General features: G+C 46.8%; 1 protein-coding gene across 1 annotated transcript in view; it reads right to left on the bottom strand.

The window, feature by feature from the left end:
• Positions 1-208: 208 nt before the first annotated feature.
• The window catches only part of LOC119400409 (uncharacterized), a 41,807-nt gene continuing 24,110 nt past the window's right edge, over positions 209-17,905 (bottom strand). Inside the window, exons 2-3 of the mRNA XM_037667432.2 lie at positions 14,252-14,374; positions 209-3,138 (exon numbers count right to left, since the gene is read on the bottom strand). Coding sequence (XP_037523360.1) covers positions 2,573-3,138; positions 14,252-14,374 — 689 coding nt within the window. The 3' untranslated portion in view covers positions 209-2,572. The remainder of the gene's footprint in view (positions 3,139-14,251; positions 14,375-17,905) is intronic.

Genomic DNA, 17,905 nt, shown 5'->3' with positions numbered 1-17,905 from the left:
CGTAGCTTAAAGACTAGATAAATACATCGACAAAGTTGTGCGCGCCGTTAGCACTAAGGAAACGCACCGAATGAACTTAAGCTCATGAGCTTTAGAAAAAAAAAAAGAGCTTAATTTCGTTGTATAACGGTGAGTAGGAGACGATAATATTCGATAATTCACTATTTCGTACACCCTTGTATACCTACGTGATTTTTAAAAGGCACGAAAAAAAAATTGATTGAATCTATGAAAACGGAACAAATTTTATTAACGCGACGTGGGGGGATGGTCGACTCTCTCGCATTTCCTAATGCTATTTCATCGGCATGACAAGCGCATTCCCCGGAATGCGGCTTTTCCTAATGGCCCGTGCCACGCCGTAGAAGATGGGCAAAGTTGCGCAGTAGTGCGATATATGACGCGATGATTATGATTATGATGAGGATGAAAGCACCCCCGATTAGAAGGAGTGGCGACCAGTGGCCAGCTAGCCTGTTCTTTACAATAGCTTACTCATCCACCTATTACATTGTGCGATCATGGAGGCGGTAGAAATACGGACGCAGAACGGTGAGCTAGCTCATGCTCACAAATTGAAAAGTATTGTTTTTCTTTCTTTGCATTCGATACTATGCGTTTCCGTAAGAGTATTTGAATGTTACAAAGAATCCATGCTACAAAAGTGTCTGCATCATACGTCATCAAGAGCGGAACAACAAAAGGAAAAAAAAAGAAAGAGTGTACCGCGTTGGTAACTATTAAAGGGAACAGCGAAATAGTATTCATGGACTAAGTATACCACGTTCCTACAAAAATGTATAGAGACAGTAACACTATACGATTACAGATTTTCCTAACACGACACGTCAGTTCTTTTTCAGAAATGATATATATAATAAGCTAAAGATACGTTTTTTCCAAATGTTAACTGGTTGTTCCCTTTGACACTGTACCGTGCTGTACTTCTCTAAGCAGCATAACAAAGCTCGTAGACACAGACACGCTTAAATAATATGCGCTCTATTTGTAACATATATACGCGCTCCAAAGCGAGCGATCCAAAAGGCTAAAGTGACACTTATCCGGACGAATAAAACACAAAAGAAAGTACGAATGTCGTGTAAGTTTGAAATGAGGCACGTTTGCATGACGTCAGACATATTATGAAGTGAACGCTTGTGAAACCTTTAAGTCAACGCCATATTCGATAATATAGAAAATAAAAAAAAAAAAAAAACAAATATGTGAACAAATAAAAGAAGAAAGGAAATGTATGTTGCCCTTTTTCTCTCTCTCAACGGATGTGAATAAAAAAGACTGAAAGATGATAAACCTTAAAAGTACTACTTTTTTTTTAAGAAACGAAACTACACGAGCGCTTGCGGCACCGCAAGTCATCGCTGCTCTCAGTGACCTATACAGCAAACCTGAGGCAGGTAACAAAAATAAGAGAGAGAGAGACAACCACTATAGCGAACAATGTCACTAACACAATTGGTGCTAAATTGGGCCAATCAGTGACGTGAAAATATTCTTTACAGTGCATAGAGCGATAAAGCTTTGTACCACTTGTAAGGTCTGGAATACTGTGCATAAGCGTCATGGCCACATCTATACCCTCTTTTTATGCCACTTTGCGTCCAAGTCATATCTCTCTCTCTGCGTAACGCCCCGACCGTTTTCGTTACACCTAAACATATGCTGCGCACGAAACCTACACCACGAGCACTTGGATCGTCTACGTTACCATCTTTCGTTTAAGTATCTTGGTTTGACTTGGATGCACAGGTGTCTCTGAACAACTCTACTTAGACAGACAGAGAAAATTTTTCCCCGGTAAAGTAACGGCTCGAATTCGACAACAGGTGGTGTCCTAAGTGACGTCCCAACGACGGCGTCTCCTCCGAGTAACAGCCACCGATCTTAAAGGCTATTCTTACGTGTACTGTATAGGCGCCGGATTGAATCAGCCTGTTTCATTTTCCTGTGCTGCCCTTTCTCGCTTTGGTAAGCTCTTGGTAAGGGCCGGGTCAATCGGTATTGCCAGAACGAAAGCCTCCAAGATCAGGAGGCGCTTTGCGACTTTGTCGCTAGGGGATGGACGCATGCGCCGTGGCATCGTGAAAGAGGCCGATTGCGGGAGCCGAGAACACGTCCTATCCTGTCCGCCGAACTTCAGGCACCACCTCGGGATCGGGACACTGTTCTGGGGTGCCGTTCTGGACGATGTCAAATTCCGTCATACTGTCAAATTTCGTAATGGCAGCATCTTAAGCCATTCAGAGAGGCCGTAGCAGCCCTCCAGGCCAATCAGAGCTGACCAATGGCGGAATTTGACAATGTCCAGAATAGCACTCCCGGACGCTTACAAATACCACCATATTGTTAGATTTTGTAATGGCGGCATTTTTAAACCAATCAGAGAGGTCGTACGTAGTAGCCCCCATGGGCCAATCAGAGTTTCGAAGATGGCGAATTTGACAACATGGCGGAATTCGACATAGCAACTATACTCTCGGAAACTCCTGACAACTCTGGCCCAGCGTGTCAAACAGATAACTCGTCTGAACTACGCTGCTTCTTGTTTGTTCTACCGTCTACTACTCTCGGAGTCTGTGCTGGCGTCGACATCGCTGCTGCGATGGCGGTGGACCCTCGAGTGGTGAGGCCTTTCCGTCGACGTCGTGGTGATTTCCACAGATTCGCCGCCCGTCTCTTCTTCCTGCGTCCTGTGCTGGCGGTGATGAGCGTGGTGATAGCGGTTATTCTCCCGTCCATGCCCCGTAGCAGAAGACTCTCCTTGCTGCTGCTGGCTAGCAGACGACAAATCGGGCTCGGCAGCAGCAGCAGACGACGCGGCTAAAGCGGAAGTGTCGTAGCGGACGCGGTCTCGGCGTTCGAGCGCCACCATGTGGCAGCACTTGTGGAAGATGGTGCCGTGGTCGCCCACCACGCACTGCTCGAATGTGCGCATCAGCCGATGCCCGTAGTCCGGAATCCGGTTCCGGCCGTAGAAGCCCATCTTCCGGTTGTGGGCCCGGTTCCGGTTCCGCATCCGCAGGCGCGCAGCGTAGAACTTGGCGAAGCAGTGGTATCCCTTGTCGCCCGCGATCTGTCCCAGCATGCAGCACGTGATGTCACGCTGGTTCTCCCAACCTGCGGACAAAAGGGTGAAATACGAAACGACGGTTGAGTCTATGTAACTGTGACACACGTCATCGAGAGCGACACGCACCTTAACCTCTTCAGAGTCAAGATTTTATTAGTAAAAGTAGGGTAATATTACAGAATTATTATTGGATGAGTAGTATATAGAGGAGGAGGTCCTATGTTCAAAGAGTGTATAGGGACCTGCTCTCCGGGACCTTCACTACCGAACAAAGATGCAGGCAAGAAAAAAGGATGCAGTTTGCAAAATCTTATTTCACGTGGTTCCACAATATCAAAGAAGAAAAAACACTGCGGCAAAGATTTAAAAATGGTGAAGACGGGTGTCCACAAACGGGGACCTTGCAACTTGCAAATATGGCAAAAACACCGCCGATAAATACGAATTCTGGCTTTCAGTGCTATAAATATATTTAGAATGGTTCCCGAAGACCAATAGCATAACCTTTGTTCACACTACTTTGTATGCAAAATACATAAATTGCAAAACTTTAAGCATTTAGGCCTTAGCAGCTGCCCAGCCTGGTTGCACAGGCTGGGCCGCTTGGCGGTTCTCACTACTTTGCCAACGTTGCTACTCGCACAGAGTGTGCGGACGCCGATGTGCCGCTCAATAGTGACGTCATAAGTGACGTATTTGTTCAGGTCACGTGATGCCGACCCGCTGAGGCGCCGACAGACTGTGGTCTTGTCCGACCCTGTCATGGATTGGCCTATTCTCTGCTGCGTAGGCTGCTTTGTCTCAACAATATATCGGAAACATGGCTTGATTTCTACAGGGTTTAACATTGCTGTTGCATCATCACAATTATCATCATCAGCCTGACTACGTCCACTACAGGGAAGAAGCCAGGGGCGTAGCCAGAAAGCTTTTTCGGGGTGGAGGGGTTCAGCCACACTTTATGTATGTTCGTGCCAGGGCTGGGCAAAGATACTTTGAAATTGCATCGCGATACGATACAAGATACCCAGACAAGAAGTATTGGAGATACAGATACAAGATACTACAGCAATAATTGTATCCGATACGATACTTGCCAAATGTATCTTAAGATACTTCGATACATTCGCAAATTTGTTATTATAGACCACCATAATGTAGTAGTGAACGCCTATGCACAAAAAGATTTGCTTGAACATTTCTTTAATGTGACCAATTTTGTTTCACTTTAATGAAATGTCTGTTAGTATCTCAAAAGTTTTGTCCTTCTTGCTCAAAGTGCATTAGTTTACTCCGACAGAACTTATTGGGATTTGTTTCGGCTGCTTAACAGGACAGCTGTTCACTGACAGCGCCTCTCGCTTGTCATTTTTGTAATGGATGAGCGTCGCTGCTCAGCTTGCCGACCAGGTAGCCGGTCGCTATCTAATCACAAGAACTTCAATAAGAAGCCTTCGCACGATGGCGCAAATACATGTGTGGAGTTTTACATTGGCTGTAAAAGACCATTTACGCAATACCGAATCACCGGTGTACAGCAGCGACAACACTGCTCGCGACATTTTTCGTGACGCATTGTGTATCTACGTATAGAGCTCATAAAACTGCAATGACTTTTCATGTTCTACTTATCTGCTGGCGTAAAACGTTCGTTATCAATATACTCACTAATGTGCAATCTTTTAACAATTTTTCTTCAACGAGAGCACATGTGCACCCCAGAAATACCTAATACCTATTGTATTATATGACGTGGTGGTGACGATGAAGAAGGCGGCAGTCACTCTGGTAGAAACGAAACTGCTCATTGGGCAAACTTTGCCCCGAAAAATAAGTAACTCAATGTACAAGCAAAAGAACGCTGTACACTGATAGCGGCAATGAATGTCGTTGGCCTTCGGTATTCTGATCATCGGCGGAACGCGTGGTCACATCAGTGATCGAACCTTCCAGCGTTACCGCTGGTGCTCGCGTAAGCTTCCGAATGAACAAGTGCTCGCGTCCTGCGCATAATTTTAATAATAATTGTTGAGGTTTTGCATCACAAAACCACGATATGATTGCGATGGACGCCGTAGTGGAGGGCCACCCGGGGTTCTAAACGACCACCTAGGGGTTTTAAACCACCTGGTGTTTTCGACCACATGGGGTTCTTTAACGTGCACCTAAACCTAAGTACACGGGCCTAGAGCATTTCGCCTCCATCGAAATGTGGCCGCCGCGGCTGGGATTTGCGCGTAATCTTAACGGAACAATCTGAAACAACCGCGAAGATTCCGAAACATCGCGGTGCGGCTTGAGCCGAGCACTGCTAATAATTTTTTTGCGGTTTAAATTCAATCGCACCAAAATAAAGAAATAAGAGCACATGGCAGTATAGTTGCACAAATCGTCGCAGCACACCGCTGCTATTCACACTATTGCCCGATTACCTGGCGAATAGTAATAGTAAAAAGAAAAAAAACTAGGGAGGCCTAAGAAAGGAAAACAAATTTATGTAAATAAAATAGAAAACCCGTTCTGTATCAAACATTCATCGTGAACAAGTATTGAGACACAATACAGGCGGCACCCCTAATAGCTATGTCAAGGAAGCATGAGGTATATATCGTCAACTTACTTGTTAATGTAAGACAATAAAATATTTAGTGCCTATGAAAAATTGACTGAACCGGCTTGTTGGGACGCCCATGAGAAAAACAGATCATTTAGTATAGCAATGTTTCTCGAATCCCTTTCCTATCAACTTTAAGGTGGCTCCTAATTATTTTCATAATTACAATGCAAGCTCAATTTCGCTGTTTTACTAAGCAATAAGCAGGATGTTTGGTACTGTATACTCACTTCGCGCCCACATAATTACATATTTGCTTTCAAAGTCGCCTTGACAGAACAGTAAACTCAAGTGAAATATAAATGCGTAAACAGTAGCAGAAATAAAGTAGACAGTTCAAAGTAAGAATAATCTAGAGAGCTTATTTTGGCAGCGCGTTACAAGAGACATATTGCTGTGACCAGACCGGAAAAAAACAGTTCAGAGCCCTAGGTATAATGTACGGGACGCACAAGATGGACCAAGAAAGCACTTGTGCTAACAATCAAATTATGATTGCAAAAACTCTGAATAAAGATAGCAGGAACATAATACTAATAATCGTTAGGGTTTACGTCCCGAAACTACGGTACGGTTATGAGGGACGCCGCAGTGGAGAGCTCCGGAAATTTCGACCACCTGGAGTTCTTTAACCTGCTCCTAAATCGAAGTACACGGGTCTCAAGTATTTTCGCCTCCACCGAAAATGCGACCGCCGCGGCCGGGAGTACATCGACAGCAGGAAGATAGGGTACATTAACATATCTTCTGCTAAGTAAACGCTTCATGTATTAGATCTAGCATCGGTACAAGTGGTGCTATAGTTAGGATCTTATCTGCACATAAGTCAATCGCATGTAAGTCGAACTTACATCCACAAGATCCTTCATATCGGTGATGTGAAAGCCACGACACGCAAAGGAACAATATGCTTCAGACTTCGTAACGAAGCACTTCGCAGGGTAGCGGCATCAGAATTTGCGCGATAATTGCCGCACGCATTGTGGTATACGCGGCGCTGGTCAGTGGATAAGGGTAAGTATCATGGCACTGGCGCACGAAAAAAGAAAAAAAATTGAGAAAAGAAAGGCACGTGAGCTAAGCATAGACGTACGCGAGCTTGTTCTGTCGTGACTACGCGAGCGCTGTCATGTTGCTCTGCTCCACCAAAAGGGACGCGCACACCTCATCGCCTGCCCTCACTGGTGACTCTGGCGGAAAAATAAAATTATGTCACTGCGCTTAGTTTTATTCAGGCAGTTTGTAGGCACCAGTACCAGCTTGAGAAGCGGAGTTGAGCCAGCGATTACTGTTTCGTACGGTGGTATTCCTATAGCAGTATCTTGTATTTTAAGATACACGATACACTATTAAATGAATCGAAAATACAGATACAGATACTCGTCTTGCGAGACGTATCGCGATACAGATACAAGATACCCATAGAGTATCTAAGATAGTATCTAAGATACATGTATCTTCGATACTGCCCAGCACTGGTTCGTGCGTGCGTTTTTATGTGTGCGTATATATATATATATATATATATATATATATATATATATATATATATATATATATATATATATATATATATATATATATATATATATTACACGCGCAAGCACAGTTGAAAATTTTCGGGGGGGGGTTACCCCCCCCCTCCCCTTTGGCTGCGCCCCTAGCAGAGGCCTCTCGCCCGTTTCTTCAATAAACCCGGTTCTGTGCTTGCTGCTGCCACGCTATACGCGCAATCTTCTTAATATCGTCTGCCCAACTGTCTTTCTGCCTCCCCGTCGCGCACATCCTTTTCTTTTTGGAATCCAGTCTGCTGCTCCTAAAGGCGCATTAAAGAGAAAACAATTTTTCTCGCATAAGTAAATTACTCTTTCACGCTACCAAAATCATCACAATTGCTACGATAAGACGCTTGAATAGCGAGAAAGCGCGCAAAAAGGAAATGCTGGTGGCGACGCCACCTTGAAGTTTCCGTAGCAGTCGCCGTGACGTCAGAGATTTTGACGGCGCCTGCTAGGGCCTACGTAGTTCCTGGTCGGTAAAAATGGAGTACATTCTCGTCTGAGGTAGCCTTAGCATACCAAGTTTCAGGAAATTTCGTTGAGCCAATGCGGCCAAAATACCAAAAAAAGCACTCTGAAATCCGTGACGTCACCATTGGAGATTTCGGCGGCGGGAAATTTAAAAGTGAAACTTTTGACATTGATTTTCTTATCTATTAATAAACCGATGGTGGCGAAATTACCGACACTAAGCTTTTCATTGTATAATTTATCAGTATAAACCACTACGGTGGTCTAGTGGTTATGGTTCTCGACTGCTGGCCCGAAGGTCGCGGGATGGAATACCGGCCGCGGCGGCCGGATTTTCGACGGAAGCGAAAATGCTTGAGGCCCGTGTACTTAGATTTAGGTGCGTCGTCCTCAATTTAATAGAGGCTGCGGATGACCTGAAATAAAACGATGACGGAACACTTTCCGCAGGCGGCAACGTCAGCTCATTATCTCGTGGCCGTGTTACAAGACGCGGTACGCAAGCAACCAAGTCTGTCAGTTCCGCGTAAACATGTTTTGCCTCGGGACGCGTTGCGATCTCTCTCTCTTTTTTTTTTCGCCCGGTCAGCAAGGACACGTGCTCGAAGATAAGTCCTCCGTGGGAGGATGGCTCGGGTCGTGAACGTCGTTTTCGCGACTCCTCTGTCCAAAATTCAAGTTCTCCGTGCTTGTGCACTTAATCGACAATAATAACAAAAAATCAGCAGACTTCTGCGATAATTCTGTATCTCGCAAGTCATTTATTGCGACATACGGCGGATGTGCCTTAAAGCGGTCACCGTCATCTAGTTTTTCTTGTTTGTTTTTTCGTTTCTCTATTCATCGCCTGCTGTTGATGGTACGCAGGCCCACTATGAGAGCCAGGCCAATATTAAAAAGAAAAATATTTTTAACAACGTACGCAACGTCGATTTTATTTGTTACGTAGTGGCCCGATATCGGCGGCAGCGGCAAGGGGGAGGGGTGGGGGTGGATGTGCTACCCCCCCCCCCCCCCACCCCCAAATGTGGCTACGCCAGTGCTGTATGCCATTAGCGGAGCCAAAGCAACAACAAAACGATGACGTAGTATGGAAAGAAGAGACAGAGCAGACCCCCTTTCGAGTTCTCGACATCCGCCGCAGTAAAAATAAAGGAATAGGAAAATTCAAATTTGACGACATTTACAAGCGGCAGCTCACGAGCCGACTGCGCAGTGCTATCTACGTCTTTTTCTTCTTCTTTTCTTCGCTGGTCACACACTCCTCAAGGTTAGCCGTCAAGTGGTCGTACCGACGTAAACGCCCTTCCCTGAGGAGACTGGATGTACGACTTGAACGCTGCCGAGTCGCATGGACGGATGACAGGCGACGAAGAAGGTGGGAGTCGTCACGGATAACCGGAATCACTTCCGGTGGTCGCCATGTTTTTCTTCTTCTGCGTAGTTCTCTGCGATTTTCGGGTTCCCACACTACGGTCTTCACGTACAGCCCGAGACTGGCATGTATGTACGTACATACGCGTGTCCTAAGATGACGCGCCCGATCGTTACCGGTGCACCGTCAATAAACTGCCTCCGGTTTCTGTCAGCAAGAATATATTTTCTCCCACAGCGCATGCGCCGAGAAAGACCTAACGGGGTCCCTTCTGCATTCGCCTAAGGCGGCTCGAAGGCCATCCGGTGTGGCTATGCTACTCTGCACCTTTTATCACGCGAACGCCGCTTTAATATTACTTTTTTTAAGACGAAAGCCTTAGGCGCCTTATCCGTCGGCGTGATCACGGGTGATGCAAAAGATCACCATCACGTGATGACGTCACCAGATGACGTCATTACGTGATATGGTGGTGTCATGTTGACGTCATATATGGTGCCGTCATCCTGACGTCGCAGATACCCAAATTTTGTGACGCCACCATGCCATCACTATGACGTCGCACAACGTGACGTCACGTGATGGCGTCATCACGTGACATCGTCGCTCGGTCAAAGGTGAGTCACTGCTTCCGTGATCGGTAGCCCGATCACGGAGGCAGTGTGAAACCAAAACCGCGATGTAATTGGGACACCGTAGCGGAGTTCTCCGGCAATTGCGACCCCCTGGGGTTCTGTAACGTGCGCCTAAATCTAATAAGCACACGGGCCTCTAGCATACTGCCTCCCTCGAAATGCGGCCGCCGCGGCCAGGATTCGAACCGGCGACCTTCGGGTCAGCAGTCAAGTACCATAGCCACTACACTCCGTTTCATACATCAGGTGCAAGGCTATGGAGGCTAGCGAGAATTGTTGCAGTAGATGCGTACACACCAAGAAAAAGTTCGATGATTTTACCACCCGTTATGCGATTTCTTTTTTTCGTTTTTAGATTGAGTAATTAGCGAAGGTACCTGTGCCTTAGAAATAAACAAACCCCGTTATTTATACGGTTGTCAATAAATTGTTCTGGATCGCTTAGCGTCTCTTTGTGTTCGTATCGTGGTCTCAGCGATCAGTTCCGGTAGCGCGAAGCCGGAACTAATCGCGGAGGCCACGCTTACAACGATGAATTGCAAGCGCCGCACGCGCGGACTTGGCATTTTGCAGACCGAACTTCTTGCGTAGCTTCCGCAGCATTATACAACGGAGAATAGACCACAGAGCAGGGCTGGGCAGTATCGCGATACAAGAGTATCGCGATAGTATTTCAGAGATACTTTTAAGTATCTGTATTTCTGTATCGAGATACATTTGAAAAATGTATTTGTATCTCAGTAGTGAAATACATTTACGATGTATCGCCTGTATCGCGATACTATGCAGGACACGGGTATCTCGTTACATTGTTTTTTTTTGTGTCGGAAATGAGCTGAGGCGTGTTTCCAATGGGGGAATGACGTTTCTTTTTCTTTTTTGTGCCAAGACAAGCAAAGGCGCGCCGCCGGTCGCCGACAGATAGGGCGGCGATGGTTTCCCCTCAAGCACAGAATGGTCCATGTGGTAAAGCGCGCGACGCCGCAGACGGCAGAATCGCGGGGGCAGTGTTGTCGGCCTCTGCCGACGAAAGTAACTGTCTCTCAAGGTCAATGCAGCACGCCTCGTTTTTTTGGGGTGGCAAGCCACTACTTCGGGGCCCCCCGCGCGGATACCGCCTTGGAACAGGCTTTGCAATGCTTCGCGTGCGTTCAGTTTTCAAGGCGGTGGCACTTCCAAAAGCAGTTAGTTCCCGTAGTCGCGGCGGAAGTGACTAGAAGATGGCTATCTTTGACGCGCTTTCAGCCACATTTCCAATGTCAGGATGCGTTCCTAATTGATTACATGCGTGAAACGGTCTTTTGTGGTAGCAGGCTCCCCCACCACCGGAGCCGACTTCGCCTGTTGCGGCTTTCTGAAATGGGTGCTGGTAGCGTCGGTGGTGGTGAAAGCTTCATTGAAGCCGACAGGGTGAGACGGCTGAGGATTCCGAAGATGGGGACCGACTTCGGATTCTGAACAGTCAGAACAACCCAAGTGAGGGCGGAAGTGTTTCGGTATCTAGATGACCCGAGAAGACATATCGCCACGCTGCAGGGCAATCCGGCTATGAAGGCGGTATTTATTCACTATAACACGAATTTGTACTCGCCTTCAGCGGTAGACAGACTTTTTCTTTCGTGAGTCTTGTGCTGAGCCTGAACCGACGCTGTTAGAAGACAGCCTATTTGAGAAGCCTACACAGCAACCTTCTCAGCAAAGCAGATCTTCAAAATAAATGAGTGCTTTTTCTCAATTCACTGGTGTTCATTAGTGATTCGAGTGATTAGCTTAAAGTGTGTTATTTCTAGCATAGCTTAGTTTGTTCGCCAAGTATGTCGATTTCGGTGTCCAATCCTTGTTACTGTTGCTGTGAAATATTTTATTTTTATTGCAATTGATACTTGTAATTATGTCATTATTACTAATTATGTATTTTGTTCGCCCCCTCCCCCTCCCCTGCAATGTCTTAATAGTACTGAGGGTACTGTATAAATAAATGAACTGAACGTTTCGATGCGCTGTAACTTTAATTACAACATTAGGCTGCACTAATAAGTGCCTTTGCGTAGTATGAGCATCCTTGAAATAAAAAAAGTATTCCAGTATCTGTATCGCTGTAACTGTATTCCGGAATACTTTTTTCGTCATATTGCAAAAGTATCTCCGAAATATCCCGTTACGTTAAAGGCAAATGTATCTCAGTATCTCTATTTTAGGCTTCCAGTTCATGTATTTCGATATCTGTATTCCGGAATACTTTTCTGAGTATCTCTGCCCAGCCCTGCCACAGAGGCGGCGGGTTGACCCCCCCCCCCCCCCCCACACACACACACGCATTTAGACCTCATTATTTTCGGTATGCGCCGCCCATAAGAGAGGCTGGAAATATATATCGATACATAAAAAAGAAGCGGGATGTCCTCTTCAAGACTGTTTCGCACTAAGTGACAGCGAATGCTTACCAAGGCTGAGTCCTCCCGCATCTGTCACAACGGCGTTTCCCACGCACGACGAAAAAACTAAAGAAAAAAAAAACCCGGCACGACCGGAAACGAGGCGCTCCCAATTTCAGCAATGACAATCGCTGACATACGAAAATAAAGAAAAAGATTAAAAAAAAAAAGAACAGCGAAACAAGTTCGCACGTCGTTCTAGTGACAGAAGTAAAAACACAAGTACCGTTTGACTCTTTCAAGACGTGTCGCCTGCTAGCCAACAGACGGCCGTGTTTTGATCTGTGATTTGCGCTAAACTTGTTGTTAGCTTCTTCCTCCTGCTGCCTTCACCGCTTCTTCAACACGGTGAAGGCAACAAGAGGAAGATGAAGCTAACAACAAGCTCAGTGGAAGTCGGCCCAGATGAAAACACGGCAAACAAGAATCGTCAGCTCGTTTCGCCACCGGCGTTGCTTTCGTCTGAGCTCTCCCGTGTTCTGGGAAACAGTTTTTTTTTTTTTTTTACCCGCCAGAAAGTAGCCCTCAATATAACTGTGCCTTCGCGAAGTCTCATCCATCAGTCGGTAACGATAGCGGACGCAAACCTGCAACGCACACGACAACGACTCACGCTAGTTAGTCGTCTCGGCCTCACAGATGTGACAACGGATGAGGTTGTTTGCTTGCACGATGACCGTGACATGCTTGCGCAAGCTAGAACCTAAGACGAGAAAGATTTGGACGAGAACGAAGCCACATACTACAAATGTCTCGTTCCTTGGACATATTTTGCACGAAATCCGAACGTTTATCGCTCGTGTTGCAACATTGCCAACGACACCCTGATAGGGCGGTGTTGTGACATGTTCAAATGTGTTCGGTAGCTACCCACATTGTGGCACGATACTGGAATTTCACCAGAATATTGCCCCGGGTCTCTAGTGCACATATATGTGAGTCAATCCGAACAAATGGTTCTGTTCGTCAGATCATTCCCCCCCCCTCCCCCACTGTCCAAAACCTTCTTCACTGTACCGGCCCTTGCGGGCCTAAATTTCCATGACTGCGGCTCGCTAGCTGAGGTGAGCTTGAGACCCCTGGTACGGGTGAAGTGGCGCACTTTGACGAGGACAAAAGGGACAAGAATGTCAAGAAGGACACTACACTCGCTACTGACACGACTTTCGTAGCGAGTGTCGTGTCATTCTTGTTCCGTTTGTCGTCGTCAAAGTGCGCTACTTCATCTATACGGTATGATGATCAGTCACCAACTAGCCCAGCTTTGACCCTTACTGAACTTCATTTGTGTCCCATTACTACTACTACCTACTACTACTACTACTACTACTACTACTACTACTACTACTACTACGACTACTACAACTACTACAAAAATAAGTTAACTGCCGTGAGTAAACAAGTGTGCATTATGGATATATATAAAGTACAAAGGAGGCACATAACAAGATAGGGAAGGCGAACACACAGTGCTGTCGTTCGCAGTATACATCGGTGATATCGCTGCCAATGCTTCGTGCAACATCCACACACATGTGTCGTCGTCGTCATCATCCTCTTGTGCGAGCTGGTTCCACTCTTGCGTAACGGAGCCTGATTGCACCTTGGTACCACGCGACTGGAGCAGAAATGTCACTACAGGGTGACACGTCACTGACTACCCCAACGTTAATAGACTAGCTTCTAGACTAACTAAACTAGACCAGGTAGTCCAGTAACGCTGGTCTACCCTTTCTGTGGCGGTAGTGATGCTGGCGAAATAGTGAGAGCCGCGAGGCGGCACGGCGTATAGTTACTTCACCCTCCCCCCCACCTCCACTTGACACAAGCCAACCACTACACAACTGGAAAAAAACGCGACAGTGGCGGCAACCGCTTCACAGATGACGTCATACGTACGTGACGTTTCTCCCCAGATCACGTGATCCAGAGCTGTTGAGGTGCAAGTAGACTCTCCCGTTTGACGACGCATTGACAGTTTCAGTGGTATAGGTATGAGGCTGTCAATTGTGTCATTTCGAACTACAGTTAGTCTGCTGTTACTCGATTACAGCGTTAATACCATACTCACTCGTGGTTGTAGCCGGTGTCGTCGTGATGCTGCGCTCCGCATCGCTGCCGCCTTCAGCGCCCTCTGGACTCGTTTCGTCGGTGATTATGGCCCGCTCCTCAGAGTCCATATTGCGCAGGTAGTCTGCGAATAGACGCCCAGAGAAGATAAAAACGATAAGAATAAACACCTTGCTTCACTCACTTAAAGTAAGCTTCTGGTCACGAGGAGGCGTAAAGACAAAGTGAAACGGTGTTCGTATCGCCCACTGACATAGCCAGAAGGCGGGGCATCTGAATCCTCCCACATATATATTTTTTTTCACCGCTGTATGTATGCGGCGTGTTCGCACTGTACTGCAGTGAGATTTAAAAAAAAAAAAAGGATTATACCACGCGAGGACAACTTTGTGCATACTTTCCAGTATTCCAGTACTCTATTTGATTAATTACACAGAATTAACATTAATGAATTCACCAGCTCAACAAGTGTTGTCGTAATTATCATATCGTCAATTAGGCATTCCTCAGGGACATCTAATTCAAATATTCGTCAATGTACTAACAGCGTGCTGATTTTTGTCGGGTGCTAAAAAGCCATAGAAATATGAATACCACAGGGCTACCATATTCTTTCTTTCTTTAATTATGGCTGCCTAACAGCGAGGCTGTTCGAGGGAGCTACCTTTCAGTGCGTGTTGCAATGTAGTGATGCAGGTCACCACCGTCATCGTCATCAAGTGATATTTTTGCAGCAGCTAGGGCCAGGCTTCGATTTCGTTGTTTAAACCGACCGATAACTGGCCAGAACGTGCAATTAGATCCTGGTGGCAATAAAGATACCGTGAATTATACTGACAGATTCAAGCATCTTTTTCGTGATGCGAGTAATATTTACATTTTTAAACCGCCTTTAAGTCACAAAAAAAAAAAAAGGTTTGTCGCGCAGCCTAGCGGAAGAGCCTTGATGCTGGATTATGGAGTCGTTCACTTAGCTGTACGTAGTCTGATGCTTTCGGGCGCACCACAATCAAAATTTGAGCATGCATATTATTATCCATCCCGGCTCTATCCTGTGCTGCTTACGAGGTAAAAAAAAGTTGCACGTTGAGAAGCGGCGCTGCCTTCGCGGCAACTAGTGGAACATGTCGAGCCGCGGCGCATGCGCGCGGGGTGCACGCATGCGCAGCAAACCGCCGCGCACGAACACGAACCGCTTTCGCGCTCACCTTCCACTGTTCGCAGGATGTGTTGTGTGCATACGACTTACAGTCTACGCAAATCGAAACAATTAGAATGTAATTGTTTCGCGGCGTTTTTTCAGCCACTCTGATTGGTAAGCTTTCCGTTGCGTTAAAGAAAACAGGTACCATAAACATTGATTGTCGGTCCCTTTAAAGAGGAATGTACTTTGATCATAGGCGTGCGCACATGGGGGGCAGGGGGGGCGGCCGCCCCCCCTAATCACTTAAGAAGGGAGAGGCGCGAAATCTGCCCCGTACATTGACCCTTCTAGTCACCTAGGAGGGGGGGGGGCGCAAAATCTGCCCCGTACATTGACTCAGTAGGGTGGGGGGGGCGCTGCGATGAACCTTTGCCCCCCCCCTGATCGTGAACCCTGCGCACGCCTATGACTTTGATGCAGAGCGCGCGCGCTCTTCGCATATATATGTCAAAGATGTTGAACAAAAACTCGCACCATCTCCCGCTAAAGGGGACCATGAGGCGATCCGAAGCAGCGTTTCGGCATGTCGAGCCCGCGTTTCAGAGGGGGGAGGGGAGAAGGGGAATGGAGAGGGAAATTGGAAAAGGGAGGGGAGAGGGTGAGTGGAGAGGGAGAGAGGAGTGGAGGGGGAAATGGGAGTGGAGAGGGTAGAGGAGGTGTGGGAGAGGGTTTGCGCATGCGCAGTAGGGGTGGTCACGCCGCACACCACCACCACCACCGGATTGAACTCCGCCATAAGAGTCTTCACATCTCAAATTAGCGCGCGTAATGTGTTACTTAAAGGTATCGCGTCAATTTTCGAATGCCTAGCTTTGTGTTGATTGTTTTTGTTCTTGACCCTCGTATCGGACCCCGTGTCTATGTAAGCTGCCGTGGCTTATATAAAATCTTCAGTTGAGAGTAAGCGCCCGTCCCGTGTTTTCTCATTTACGCCTTCGTTCATTGGCGCTGGCGCTGCATGCTACATAATTGCGATGCAGAATACAGCACACGCACGCACGCACGCACGCACGCACACACACACACACACACACACACACACACCGATCGCAGTGCCACCGAGCGGAAGTCATCGTCCGCCCAATCGGCCAAACGACGCAAACCAAGCTATATTTAGCATACGACGAACAACAACAGGCGGGCCAAGGTTGGACGATAGCGGAGTACGAGGAACTTCGGCGTAGCTAGACGGAGGCGCAGCTAGGCGCGTTCAAAACACACACGCAGACATGTATACGACCTTGTCAGCGATAAATATTTACCACCGAACGAGCTGTCAGGAGAAAATGGCCTGGTAACTTTCAGCGCAACAACACGACACACGATTAAAGAATACAAAACCCAGCGCCGTGCCATGTCGTCTATCTCGTGTCGTTTCGTTTTAACTGTCGAGGTCTCACTTCCCAAAACCACGACATAGTGGAGGGCTCCGGAAATTTCGTCCACCTGAGGCTTCTTTAACGTGCACCTAAATCTATAGGTACAGCGGGCCTCAAACATTTTCACCTCCACCGAAAATGCGGCCGCCGCAGTCGGGATTCGATCCCTCGACGTTCGGGTCACCAGTCGAGTACCATAGGCCACTAGACCACCGTGGCGGGTTTCTTGTGTCGTTTTGTTGCGCTAAAGGCTTACCATCAACAAGTAATAACCAGCCCGTCATCGCATTGTGATAAGAAGCTGGCAGTTTCCACCTAAGGGCAATAACACTGAGAGTGAATGTTTAGCGTTACGTCTGGAACCGTTAGGACAGTGTTATAATTGTAAGCGGATCCGTCAACTATTTCTGACACCCTTAAAGGGACACTAAAGAGAAAAGCAGGTTTTTCTAATATTAGTAAATTACACTTTCACAATTCCAATATCACCACGCATGCCGCGGGAAGAAGCTTGCTAAGCGAGAAAACGCGCGAAAAGAAAATGCGGGTGGCGACGTCACTTTAAAATTCCAAACGCCGTGAAGTCATAGATCTTAACGGCGTCTACTGGGTCATACGTAGTTCGCAATCGATAACAATGAACTACAGCGTCCTCTTAGGGGGCCATAGACTTAACATACCAACTTTCAGGAAACTTCATTGAGCCACTGTCGCCAAAATACGAAAAATACACTTTGAAATGCGTGACGTAACACGCGGAGATTTCGGCACGAAATTTAAGAATGAAACTTTGGTCTTGACTGTCTCCTCTATTACTGAACCTATGGTGGTGAAATTAACGACATTAGTGTTCTCACAGCACAAATGATCAATCTAATTCGATTCATTGTTTCACTCGATAGTGTCCCTGAAAGTGGACGCGACAAGGCGTCAACAGGCCATGCAGGGCGTGAAATGGCACTGTTGCCGGGCGCCGGTTAAATCGCGCATTTTTTTTTTTCAGAATATTGTGTTTTACCGTTATTCTGCACTGATCACATGTTTTGACTTTTGTTTATTTACTGTTTTTCAT

The sequence above is a fragment of the Rhipicephalus sanguineus genome, chromosome 7, assembly GCF_013339695.2.
Source record: "Rhipicephalus sanguineus isolate Rsan-2018 chromosome 7, BIME_Rsan_1.4, whole genome shotgun sequence".
Classification (NCBI taxonomy): Eukaryota; Metazoa; Arthropoda; class Arachnida; order Ixodida; family Ixodidae; genus Rhipicephalus; species Rhipicephalus sanguineus.
Note: the sequence above shows the minus strand (reverse complement) of the source record. Positions and strands in the feature narration are given on the sequence as shown.